Below are 14165 nucleotides of genomic sequence, written 5' to 3'. Positions count from 1 at the left end.
ACTACTTGGAGCTCATAGACCCTAGAGAAACACACTGTCCCCCAATACTCCAATAAAATTTAAGAAATATATATTTATATACTAAATAATAGAAAGTTTAATAATATGAAGTTATCTGAATTACTTCACAAAATTTGATTTTTCTAAGTAAGATGAAAGTGGAAGTGATAAACTTTTGAAATACATATTATAGTTCTGTTATAAAGTGAGTACTACTTCTTTTGAAAGGAGTGATGTAAGTCAGTTTATTATAGCTTTAGTGTGTCTTGAATCTTAATAAATAGTTGCTTCATAATAGGTAGATTTGACTACCTATTATTTAAATGATAATTGATTGATCTCAAATCATAATAGGGAGCTGAGTTCAGAAGTAATGGATCTTGTTAGTCATAGAAAGTGCTAAGAATTCCATTCTAAATTCGCATTTTCCTGTTTTACCAGAGAATATAAAGAGGGTTGTTTTAGGATAAAGACATGCTTACCTTGAAAGCTTTTAATCCCTCTATTCAACACTTAATTTAGTGACCTTAATTAATAACTATGTCACTTATTATTGAAAATATTTTGTAGCCCCATTTTACCTTGAATGTGTTTATTTTTAACTTGAATTTCCTGCTAGCCACCTTTGGAACTACATCCTAGTGTAGAAACATATTGCCAGTAAAGCACTGAAAGATAACTTCAAATACATTTTCATGGTAAAAAAATGTGTGTGTGTGTGTTTTTTTTTTTTCCCAGAGAAGTATATCAGAGAATTCCCTGGTAGCAATGGATTTCTCAGGCCAGAAAAGCAGAGTTATAGAAAATCCCACGGAAGCCCTTTCAGTTGCAGTTGAAGAAGGACTCGCTTGGAGGGTACAGATAGGTTCATGTTCCTCAGAAATATTTATTATTTACATCTGTTTCACCCAGATAGTTGAAATTTGTTTTACCCTTCCTCGTTCAGAAAAAGGGATGCTTACGCCTGGGCAATCACGGTAGTCCTACTGCGTCTTCACAGAGCTCTGCCACCAACATGGGTATGTCTGCATCTTCACTGTGACCGATGGCTGGATAGATATGCATTTCGGTGTACTCATTGAGGGGTTATGGTGGAAAGTCGTATAATGAAAATTGTGGTCATTTCATGCACAGCTTTGTATCCCTCCATTCATTTCTTCAGCTATCCACCGGTCCCAACCATGGTTTCACCACAAAATTTCTAGAGATGAAGCTCAGAGATTGATTATTCAGCATGGACTCGTAGATGGGTAAGTTTGATTTTCAGTGTTAGTGATTTTGATTTCTCTTGTAGTCAGTGATTACTTATTCAACAACACCAAGAGTTTTGACTTTGGCTTACTAAAACAGAAGTGACTTTGTCCTATAAGGATGGTTGCCAGTTTATCCTAGCAGTATCTGTAGAGTACCTGTTACATAATATATGCTTAGTATTTGTGCATAAATTAACAGAGAACTGAACAGGAAGCTCTGCTCTTAACCAGTGATCACTAATATTACCCATTCTGTGCCAATATTAGCATCTCAGATATTAATTGATGGGGAAAAAAGATGAACTTAATCTTTGGGTGTCAGCATTTTGACTTGAAAATATAATATGATTTCAAAGTATGGTTTGTGTGTTGACATCTTACGTGTTATATTTTTTTAAAGTTTGATTCAGGGTGTGTTAAGTAAAAAGCTGTTTGTTATATATTTAACTATTTGTCTTATTTTTTTCTTTCTGGTCACATTCCGATTTTCTTTTCTATTAATTTTAACAGCTTAAAGTAACATAAACCTATGAACAGAGTACTTCATGACTGTTTTTCATGTTATCTTTTAGTAGGGTACCATGGAAGATATAGGAGAAATATAAAATAAATTATGAACGATTTATAATTGAAAGAATTTTCTTTTTCTCCAAGTACTCATTATTTCAGGTACTTCCTGTAATACCTGCTAAATTCTCTTTCCAAATGCAATACACATTAAGGAGGTTGTATTGAGGTTTGGATGAGAAACGAAACCAACATCGATTTAAACAAGGGGTGACAGAATCTTATATTTTCAAGGGTTTAAGATGAGGACAGGATTTCAAGGTGATTTAATACTGACATTTGGATAAAAATGCATCTTCACATGGAATATTATTAATAGCAAGTCAGAATTTCTCTAGGCTCTAAATAAGAAAAAAGATTTTAATGTGCTTTTCTGCGTGGAGCACAGTCTTTTTAGATATAAATTTGAACGATCAGCAGAATTACAATCTGATGAGACCAAGGAAAGAAATAAACGACAAAGAATTGTTAAAATGTTTTGGAGGTTTATAATTTCCCTTATTCCTGAGCCCGGTTTATGTAAACTGAATGAAATACTTGTATAAAGAATGACGGTATCTTTATTTTTTAATGTTTTAATTAAAAATTGTTTTTTGGTATTTCTGGGGAAACGTGATGATACCAAGCAGTCCACTAGGTGGTAGTGGTGATTTACTCGGGAGCCAGGAGAGAATTACAGTTTGATTTACCAGTGAAACTCCCTTTTGTTCCATCTCCCTGTGATGTAATGTTGGAATCTCACACAGCATAAATGAAATGGATAATCTCATCCAACATCTGTGATGTCTCAAATTTGGCTGCCTGTTTGCCCAGGCGCAATGAGATTAGTATTGGAGTCACCAGTGGGGACTGTGTGCACTGTTTGCCAACAATTAATACAAAGCTGGTTTTGCACTGGATTCCTAGTGAGTAAGAATACACGCCTGGCAGCATTTTTCTCTTAGGCCATGAGGCCATGGCTTGTTTCTCTAGCCTGACATTATAGAGGCTTTTCTGCTGCATTCTTCAAGGTTAAAGTACATGTTGTTTGGGTGTTTCTTTTACTTAAAACATTTTGCTCAAACATTTAATAAATTATTTCAGGATTGATTTTTTTTTTTAAAGACTATATTCATTTCTCACTTGCTCTTGTGTATGTACCAGTAGGAACCAGAAACAAATGAAAAAAGGGGATCTAGTCAGTGTAGAAGAGGTAGTTAAAAAATGATTCCTTTCTACATAATATTTTCTTTCAGGGCCTAACATGACCCAGAAGTTAAAATAACAAAATGCTAATGACCTGTTCTCTGTATTAAATATGTGAATACCCAATTTCCCAGTGAAAAAGGACACTGTACTAATTATTAATGCCAGCATAATATTACATTGGTTATTGTGAGCTAACAATCTGACAAATGGGCTCTGTGTTTATCCTATGAAAATTAAATTAGCACTGATGACAGTTTTATAAGATAATGTTATACCATCAAGTTTGCCACGCTAGATAATCCCATCATTGAATACATAGTAAAGGAAAACTTTGGCTATATTTAATTTTATACTTTTTGGACTTGTTATATGCTGTATTTCTGTGAAAACCATGAGTAAATGTAGAAACACATCACAATTCTTTCTCTTTCTTTAGAGTTTTCTTGGTACGGGATAGTCAGAGTAACCCCAAAACTTTCGTACTGTCAATGAGTCATGCACAAAAAATAAAGCACTTTCAAATTATACCAGTAAGTAATTTGTGATTTCACATTCATGTATTAGAGATGATCTTAATGCATAAGGTTTTGGAAACTTGGGTTTTCTTTAGTTCTTTTATTAAATATAATTTGGGACTTTGTACTTTGACTATAGTTAAGTTTGGCAGAAATGGTTTTGTGAGTCTGAATTAATATAAGAAATACAGGAATTGTAAAAATTAAATTTTCTTTTTCCCATGAAATATGATTTAGCAATATTGTGTAGACCCCATGCCACCTATTGTTAAAAGGCCACTAAAGATTCTTTTTCCTGAACTCTACTAGCAATTCTTTAAAAACCATTATTTTAAAGCCCTTTCTTCTTTCTTGTCCTAAAAATGTGTTTTTGTTTTTGTTTTTGTTTTTTATAGTTTTGTTTTCAATCATTGTGGATAGATATACAGGTGCTACAGAACTGTATATCATTTTAACTATTCTGAGCACATTTAAAATTTTTTTTGTAATTGTGCTTCTGGGTGGCACAGCTTGTTTTGGATTTTTGTTTCTTCTGTTGCTGATTTGTGTGTGTGTGTGTGTGTGTGTGTGTGTGTGGTGTACACTTGCACGTACATATGTATGTATACATATGATCTGTGTACTAGAACCAGATAGTGTGGAATAGAGAATCAGTCTACTTTCAGGAAAGTGTTACATGAGATTGCTAAATTGCTAGTGTTTACTTTTGAATGGGATGTTTTTGGAATTACCCAAAGTCCATATGCAGTATCTTCCCTGCTTCATTGATTATGTGAGCGATGTCCCTGGCAAGTATGAATTGGTTAATACCAGAAGATCTCACTGCCCCCCTCCAAAAGGCAACTATCATTCCATTAACATAATGTTTGATTGCTTCAGAATCAATTTACTGATGTAAATATTGTGAATATTCATTTTTAATATGTTAAGTGATCCTGGTAGGGAGACAACATTTAGAAATGGAAATTAATGTCTGTAAGTGGGAGCATTAAAACCTTTTGTTTACCATTACACTGAATCGTGTAGAATTCTCACTGTATATTGATTCAAACTATTCATGCTATTCTAATTACAGAACACTGTGAAAATTAGAAGTAGACAAAGTAGAGCCATATTGATTATTCTAGGATCATCTGATAGTTCTTTTAAATGCAAAGTGAAGTGACAAAAATGAAGCAGACATGCCAAAACATTCTTTTCACTATCCTTTAGTTTATAAACCTGTCATATAAAGACACAGTATGCAATGGAATATGATTGTCCTTATGAGTATTTTGCCCTTCTTACCAGCTTGTTATTTTTCCTCTTGCAGGTGGAAGATGATGGTGAAATGTTCCATACCCTGGACGATGGCCACACGAGATTTACAGATCTGATCCAGCTGGTGGAGTTTTATCAACTCAATAAAGGCGTTCTTCCTTGCAAGTTGAAACATTATTGTGCTAGAATTGCACTTTAGCCAAACCAGAAGTGACTTGTTAAACTGTTGAAGAAAAAGGCCTCAAGAAAAAAAACAAAAACAGAAAAAGACCATAAATAAGAGTGAAAATATTGCCATGGTGAAAAGAATCTATTTCACCTCCAAGTTACAAAAAATAGTTTGTGCATTACAAATAAGCAAAGAATTGGATTGACATAATATTCATCATTTAAAATTCATTAGTTAAAATTAAACCTCAGAAAAAAAATGATTTGTTGTGTTCTTGTGTGATTTTCTTCAAATGTATGTATTTTAAACATCTTTCTGTCCTTACCATAGCAGCATTAGATTTCTCAACTACAAAATATGGGGGAAAAGTTGGGTTTCAGAATGAATTATTTGAGCACTGAATTTAAATTATACTACTTTTTTTATAACTTAAGAAGTATGAAAAAAACTTGAGTTATCAATGAAAAGAAGCTACCCATAACCTGTTAAAACTAAAAACTATTTTGAATTATATATTTTTGAGTCTATTACAACCTTGAAATCAAATCATATTTTTAAGTAGCAGCTTAAAATTGTTTTGAAGTATATTGATTTTTTTCAGGATGATTTTTTTTGAAATTATTGAATGATTAATTATACTATGATATTTACACTGGTATTGTATCCATTAGTGACACAGTTTTCATTGTATTTTTTTCATTCATTCAGTGATTGACTGGAATTCTCCAGTCATGTGTCCCTTTAAGGCACGAATATTTTGAGAAATATGTCGTTAGGTGATTTCATCATTGTGTGAACATCACAGAGCAAACTTAAACAAACCTAGGTTGTGCCACCTATTACACACCACAGCTATATGGTATAGCCTGTTGCTCCTAGGCTCCAAGCCTGGGCAACATGTTACTGTACTGAATGCTATACACGTTTGTAACACGCTATGACACTAATGACAGCTACAATGTCACTAGGCGATAGGAATTGTTCAGCTCCATTATAATCTCATGGGACCATTGTCATATATGCAAACCATTACTGACTTAAAGGTCATTTTGTGGTATATGATTGTATTTGTTTTTAAGAAAATGATCAAAATATAGAGGGGATTTATATAATTTGCATATGCTTTCTCGTGGCATATAATCTATGACAATGTTACATTGTCACCATAATATTTCACATTTGTTCCCATGCTGTAACTTTATGAAGATTCCTTTGATCCTTGTTAATAGTACTAAATCATTAACCTGATCAAAATGAATACAATCAAAGATTCAAAATCTGTTAAGATCCTAATAGGTAAATTTGTGCTATTTTTGCCTACCCCCTTTTCAGTTTCTTACCTAGTCAACAGCAATATAGAAGCCAAAGATTTTGGAAACCTGAAACACTGACTTTGTTACCTCCTCTGTGAGATCATCTGGGAAGCTTTTGTTGGGTGTCCATGATTCTGTTTTTCCCACTTTTTTGTGGGAAGGATATCCATTTTTCTAAAGAAAAAAAGAAAAGAAAAGAGAAGAGAAAACATTTAATGTGTATACATTTTAAGTTGTAGATATTAAAATCCTACAAAATATTGCCCATCTCCTCTAATTGATCCTTATAACAACATTGTGGGAAAGTTAGGAAGATTTTTTTAAAAAACAATATTTCAAAACCACACTTTATTTAAAATTTTTTTTCAGGTAGTTTTTAATTACTTTCATGTATACAAAACAATATAGTGATTAGAAATTTATATACCTCACAAAGTGATAACCACAGTGGTGAGTCTTACCCACTTGACAATGTAGTTATTACAATATTATTGACTATTTCCTGTGCTGTGCTGCACTTTATATCCTTGTGACTATTTTTTTTGATATTCAGTATTATTTTAATTTCAGGTGTACAGCATAGTGGTTAGACATTTATATAAGTTATGAAGTGATCCCCTTAAGTAGACGAGTACCCACCTAGCACTATGCATAGTTACTACCATATTATTGATTATATTCCCTATGCTTTACATCCCATTGACTATTTTGTAACTCCTAATTTGTATTTCTCAATCCCTTCACCTTTTTCACCTATCACCATCTATCATCCCTATAGATCTAGTACCCATTTAACACCATACATAGTTATTACAGTATTATTGACTATATTCCTTATGCTATATCCTACATCCCTAGGACTACCATGTAACAACCATTTGTACTTCTTAATCCCTTCCCCTTTTCACCTCCCCACCCCCTCCCTTCTGGCACCCATCAAAATGTTCTTTGTATTTATGAATTTCTGTTTAGTTGGTTTATTTTGTTCTTTAGAATCCACTTATTGGCAAAATCATATGACATTTGTCTTTCACTGTCTGACTTAATACACAACACAATATCTTCTAGGTCCATCCATGTTATCACAGATGGCAAGATTTCATTCTTTTTAATGGCTGAGTAGTGTTCTATTGTATATATGTACCACTTACGCTTTGTCTATTTATCCATAGGTGGACACCCAGCTTGCCATATTCATTTCTTAGGGATTGTAAATAATGCTGCAATGAGTGTATGGATGAACACATCACCTTAAAGTAGCATTTTGGGTTTCTTTGGATAAATACACAGAAATGGGACTACTAGGGTCCTCCTTTGTCTCTTTTTATAGCCTTTGTTTTAAAGCCTATTTTGTCTGGTATAAGTATTGCTACTTCAGTATTTTTTTTTTTTTTTTTTAAACTTTCCATTTTCATGAAATAACCTTTTCCATCTCTTTCAGTGTGTATGTGTTTTTGGATCTGAAGTGAGTAGGCAACATATGTATGAATCTTGTTTTCTTATCTATTCAGCCACCCTGTGTCTTTTGATTGGAGCATTTAATCCATTTGTGTTGAATGTAATAGTTGATATGTAGTTATTGCCATTTTATTCATATTTTAAATTTTTTGTCTTTAATAAGTACCTCTACGAGTGCTTGTAATACTGAGTTGGCGGTGATGAACTCCTTTAGCTTTTTCTTGTCTGGGAAGCTCTTTATCTGTCCTTTGATTCTAAATGATAGCACTGCTGGGTAGAGTAAACTTTGTTGTAGGTCCTTACTCTTCATCACTTTGAATAGTTCCTGCCAATCCCTTCTGATCTGCAAAGTTTATGTTGAGAAATCAGCTGCCAGTCTTATGGGAACTCCCTCATAGGTAACTAACTGCTTTCCCCTTGCTGCTTTTAAGATTCTGTTTCTGTCTTTAACTTTTGGCATTTTAATTATAATGTATTTTGATATCACCTTTTTGGGTTCATCTTGTTTGGGACTCTGTGCTTCCTGGGCTTGAATATCCATTTCCATCACCAGATTAGGCAGTTTTCTGTCATTATTTCTTCAAATAGGTTTTCAGTTTCTTGCTCACTCTTTTCTTCTGTTATCCCTATGATGCAAATGTTGTTATGCATGATATTGTCCCAGAGGCCCCTTAAAGTATCTTCATTTTTTTTGGATTCTTCTTTCTTTTTGCTCTTCCAATTGGGTGTTTTCTGCTACTTTCAAATCATTGATTCGATCCCCTGTATCATCTAGTCTGCTGATGATTCCTTTAAGTGCATTCTTCATTTCAGTTATGTATTCTTTATTTCTGACTGGTTGTTTTTTTCTGTTTTCTATCTCCATTTTTATGTTTCCTGTATCTTTGTTGAAGTTCTCCCAGAGATCGTTGAGCATCCTTACAACCAGTAGTTGGAACCTTGGGTCTGGTAGATTGCTTGTCTCCATTTTGTTTAATTCTTTTTCTGGAGCTTTGTTCTGTTATTTATTTGGGACATGTTTCTTTGTCTCCCAATTTTGGATGCCTCCCTATGTTTGTTGCTATATATTAGGCAGGGCTTTTTTTATCTCCAAGTATTAGTAGAATAGCCTTATGTAGTAAGTGTCCTGTGGGGCCAGGTGGCACAGTCTCCCTGGTCACCAGAGCCACGTACTTCATGTGTGTCCCTTGTGTGGGTTGTGTGTGTCCTCCTGTTATGGTTATGCCTCGGTTGCTGTTTGCTCGTCAGTGGGAACGGTTGACCCTAGGGTTCATTGGCCATTACTGTAGTGAAGAGGCTGTTGTGGAGGGGCTGACCCCATGGAGCATGATTTGCTTTAGCAGGGCTCTGGTGCCTGTCCGTTGGGTCTGTTGTCTTTGGAAGCAGCCAGGTGATGCTCCAGCTCAGTTTGAAGCTGGCCCCTGGGCATGCCAGTCCCAGGGACACCTGGGAGGGGACCCACTGCAATCCAAGTTCTGCTGCAGCCTATGCCCTGGCCAGGGACACCTGGCATGAGCCACAAAGCAATCCAGAGATGATCACCACTCATGCTGTGCTTGCCTTAAGAAGCCAAGCTGGGAAGCAAGGCCATCTGTCACTAATGCCGGGCTTAGGACTGCTCAGCCAGAGGTACAGGGCTGAAGCCAGATGCTGCTTGTTTGGATTTTGTGAATCTTTGAGAGACTAGGAAAGTCTGTAGCATGAGCCAAGGCAGGCAGTTTGTACAAAAAAGCCACTGAAAGTGGCTTGAGTGTGCCTGAATATTGGGTGGGGTGGGGTCTCAGAATCACAAGGGTGGGGCAAATGAACCGCATTAGCTAGGTTGATGGAGATGCAGATATGGCGGCTGCCTGAGTCTGCACGCCAGAAGAGGGTGGGCTCAATGAAAACAATGACTTCCGTCAGCTCCATCCAGGAGAAAGCTGTCCCTCAGTCCATCATCCTGATGCCAGACAACTCAGTTCCTCCGTGTATGTGTGTATGTGTCTTTTGCCTTTCCAGATGCTGCCCCAGTGCTGGAGCTCAGCCAGTGAGTCTGTCAGTAAGTCCGTGACCAGGCCCTGTTGAAGGAGCACCTGGGAGTGCAGATGCCCTTTGTCCCACTAAGCTACTATCATCGCTGTTTTTCACAACTAGAAATTATGGGGAATTCCCTCTCTGGCACTGGAACCTTGGGCTGGAGAGCCTGGTTTAGCTCTGAGACCCTTTGATTCTCCATGGGGACGTCTGCAGTGAGATACCCCAATTTTTAATCATCTCACGTGGGTTTGGGAACCTGCCTGTTCCTGGTCTCTGCCCTTCCTACCAGTTTCGAGGTGGCTGCTTCTGTATGTCCATAGTTGTTGGGCTTCAGTTCAGCAAGACTTCAGGTGATTATCAATGATGGTTGTTTTGTAGTTTAATAGTAATTTTGATGTGGGCACAAGAGAAGGTAAGCACAGTGTTTACCTACTCCTTCATCTTGACCTGAAGCCTAAAACTGCACACTATTTTAGGTTTAAATAAAAGCTATACATTTAGATAGCAGCATCTGAAAATATTCGTAGAATGCTAATTAATTATTGCTGAAAAAGAATTATTGGCAGAATTTTAAAAATACTCTAATTTCAGCTGGTAGAAACCTACTTCTTAAAACACTGAAACTTAGAACATAAATCTAATGTTATAAAATATTGATCTGGTTCTACAATGGCTTGGAAGACACATAGAACCTCTAAGCGGAAAACCAAGAGGTAAACACACACAAGGCCATTTCAATCTTTATGAATAGCTTTGAGTTTTCTGATTTATAAAAATATGTTGTGTTTTTAACTGAAATGCATTTTCTCATTTTACAACCAGTTCAAATTGACAGTATCAGGAAATACAGTATTTTAAATAGTAGATTCTCATAAATTGACCTATTTGTGCATGTCTTTGTGTCTCTAACTTCATCATTCAAAGTTATTGTGGAGCCAAGACTTTGTATATAATTTTTGCTAACTTTGATCTTAAAGCATGAATCAAGAAAAAATATTAAGGAAAGGTTCATATCCTTCTTGATTCCTTCTGATAAAAGAGTTTGAATGTGTATGTGTGTATGTATGTGTGTAAATCTAATATGAAATTAAATCTGAGATGTTCAAATACATTCAGAATTAGTACAGTATTAAAATGTATTTCTAAGAAAAATGTGAATTACTTTTGAATTTTTTCATTTTGATTTAGCTATGTTCTGCTATCTTACACCATTTTGGATAGAGATTAGGCCAATCGGTTGTTTTCTTCTTTGTTCCTTTTCATCTGTCGGAGTTAGCATCCTTCACTCTCCTAGAAAAAAGCAAACCCAGCAGACCATCTGGCCACATTTTTTTTTTTTTTTTTAATTTCCTTATATGGAAAAATTAAGTAATTATTTTGAAACATTCAGGAAACCTAATCAAACAAGATAAAAATTATTAGGAGTGTTTAAATTCAGAAAATTACTTGTTTCACATGTATGATGGTGTAAAACTTGACCAATTTGAGTATATTAGGTGTTTTTTGTTTTAGCTCTGTTTTACAGTGGTCAGCATCAATTAACTAGAGTCCAATGTGGTCTCTGCCTTCTGATCACCAACAATGCCAACTCTGCATATGGTAGTTATGTTATGGTACTGATATCAGGCTATTCCATGGATTATGATTTCTCTGAAGAGGAAAGGTTGTCATTGGTAATGGTTACAACTTGGTGTTTCAAGCTGTCTCCAATATTTAGAAATCTCTTCTCCCTATTGCCAAGCATTTTAAAACTTTCTTGTGCCTTGTACCCATCTAGCAGCCTGATAAAATTTATGGACCCCCATTACAGAATGTCTTTAAATGCATAAAATAAAAACAGAATTTCAAAGCAAACCAATTACAGAAACATAACTGTATAATTGTATATATAGGTGGATACCCTGTTGTAGTGTGACCTGCTTGTCTCCTGGCTGTTGACTGCCCATATATGGCCTCCAGTGTATTGTCTTGTGTTCTCTAGGGAATAGAGTGATTGGGTGATTTTCAGTCACTATTACCTACACCAGTGGGGTACAGACTAGTTTGCTTGAGATGCAGAGTTCTCATAACACCTACTGAACACGTAAGCAAACTTCATACCTGCCTCTTGTGGGATGCATCACCTCCTGCCAGTTCTGCCTCTCACACTGTTACCTTCTGTGACATTTAGGCGTGCCTGTAACTGGGCTACTGACTGTAATGTCTCTAATTGCATATATCACGGGCCACAAATTATAGATGTGAACAAGAGAAAGGCCAGCCAGCCTCTTGGCTGAGCACATAATTATACTCACCCAAACGTTCATTGCAGAGATCCTCCAACTTGAGAAAGGTATCCAGGTGAATTTCTAACCAGCAGAAATACTAGTTACTGCACTTGGATTATCAAGTGACAAGTCCTTTTCCATGCCAACTCCCTTTGTGATTATATATATATATATATATATATATATATATATATATATATATATATATATATATATATATATAAATTGCCACTTCTTAATTTAATTCTACATAAGACAAGACATTCGAAACGAGTTAAAATCATAACTCTGAGGTGGACTTTGTGGACTTGAATTCCAGTCCATTATATAGTAACTATATAGCCTTGGTCAAATCATTTTTTTTTTTTTTTTCATTTCTATAGAGGAGATCACCACCACCATCATCATCTATTTCTTAAAGTGTGATTAAATAAAATCATGCCTGTAAAGTAGCACATGGTCTAGAATCTTGATTGATTGTTTTTTAATTACATTAATGATCATGCATTTAGGAACTCCACCTCCCTGGGACATTGTCCTTTCCACCACTGTATGCCTTTGTTCTGCGGCTAGTTTTTTACCCTTCCTGCCAAGAATAATACTATGTGCATTAAACGTTGTGCCTCTGCTCTGGTTTCAGTCCTTCCAATATGACCACGTTTATGGAAGTAGTATGGTTGCAGTAGAGTGGGGGGTGCCCAGCCCATCTGTAGGGCCTATGTGGACAACTGTTCACCTGTACCACAGACTACAGACTCCATGCTTTCTTCTTGTTGATAAAACACATAAAGTGAAGTTTGAGATTCTCATACTTTCCACCTCTCTTCTCTCAAATAACAGTAATTGATAGGCTAGGAAATACATATGTTACCTGCCGTTGAGTCTGCTCTGACTCCTGGTGACCCTATGAATGAGTCACGTCCACAATGTCCTGTCCTCAACAGCCCTGCTCAGCTCCTGTAGACTCATACCTATGGCTAATTTTATGGAATCAATCCTCATAGTTGTCCTCCCTCTGTTCTTTCCTCCTCCTAATTTTCCCAGCATTATTTTCTCTTCCAAAGGACCCTGCCTTCTCAGGAATTGCCCCAAATATAGAAAACAAAAACCTGCTTTAGAGATCCGCACCTGTACAACATAGGAAATGGGCTAATGCGTGGCTGAGTGGAGAAAATGGAAAAGATTATTAGGGGATTGGTGCATCTCTGTGAAATAAACTTTCACAAAATGAATATGTTTCAGATCATACCATCAGAGTGGATTCCGGTCTGCTCAGAAGCTCTTGAAATGTTAGCCATCTGATTAGGAGGTAAAAACGATGTTCTTACCTTGTATTTGTTAAGTTCACTTCAGCATGTATTGAGTGCCTATTATTTGAAAGGCACTGTTAGAGATGCAAAATTGAATAATAGAGTATAGATATACAAGTACCGGTCCTAGAAGCCAGGCTGGGTAAGTGTGATCTATAAATACAATGGGAGAGAGACATTGGTCACATTTGCTGAAAGACGGGAGGAATAAGGTGGCTCCTGGAAGGGCTGTAGGAGTTACATTTACAAAACCTTGGAGAAAAAACTGCAGTGTCATAGAAGGTGCAGTGGCAATGCCAGGCAGCATGGAAAGGGCAGAGACTGAATTTAAGAGTTTTTCAGCAAATAATAGTTCCATTGAAACTGAAGTATTCAGGGTATTGTGACAGAGGAAAGTCATGGCAAATAGCAAACCCTGGAAAGCTAAGCTCCTGCTGCATTAGGGAGAGCTTTAGTGCTTGGCAAAGTGGTTTGTATGTTAGTTAAGGAAGGTGGTTTACATTTTAGTTAACAAAAGCCATAGTTAGGTTCCACAGTGTCGCACCACTAAATTTTTACCTGGTTGAAATCAGGAATGGGCTTTATTGATCTTTTTGTCTCTGCCCTGCCTATTGGAAATTCTCAGAAATGTCTAATGAATGCATGAGTGAAATAATTAGAAGATAGAAGTACCCTGATGATGTCTGGATTAGAAGGGCAACTGTGTATAAGATAACTAAGGATGGGAAAGGGAACCAAAAGAGGGTGACCCATCAAAAAGCCATTGCAATAATCTTGGCGATAATCAGGAGAGTCTGCTCTAGAGCCATGGACATAAAGGAAAGGATTTTATGGAGAGGGAATCAT

General features: G+C 36.1%; 1 protein-coding gene across 3 annotated transcripts in view; it reads left to right on the top strand.

Moving 5' to 3' along the window:
- The window catches only part of GRB14 (growth factor receptor bound protein 14), a 115488-nt gene extending 110274 nt beyond the window's left edge, over positions 1 to 5214 (top strand). For 2 of the 3 annotated variants that reach the window (XM_088794686.1, XM_088794688.1), the window contains 5 exons: positions 739 to 855; positions 947 to 1019; positions 1163 to 1250; positions 3445 to 3538; positions 4836 to 5214. In XM_088794686.1, coding sequence (XP_088650812.1) covers positions 739 to 855; positions 947 to 1019; positions 1163 to 1250; positions 3445 to 3538; positions 4836 to 4982 — 519 coding nt within the window. In that variant the 3' untranslated portion in view covers positions 4983 to 5214. The remainder of the gene's footprint in view (positions 1 to 738; positions 856 to 946; positions 1020 to 1162; positions 1251 to 3444; positions 3539 to 4835) is intronic. The other variant, XM_088794687.1, reaches the window with a different exon arrangement.
- The last annotated feature ends 8951 nt before the right edge of the window (positions 5215 to 14165 follow it).

The sequence above is a fragment of the Rhinolophus sinicus genome, chromosome 17 (genome assembly GCF_057876585.1).
Source record: "Rhinolophus sinicus isolate RSI-liver-muscle chromosome 17, RSI-T2T, whole genome shotgun sequence".
Classification (NCBI taxonomy): Eukaryota; Metazoa; Chordata; class Mammalia; order Chiroptera; family Rhinolophidae; genus Rhinolophus; species Rhinolophus sinicus.
The sequence above is the reverse complement of the archived record's forward strand: the minus strand, read 5'-3'. Positions and strand labels throughout refer to the sequence as shown.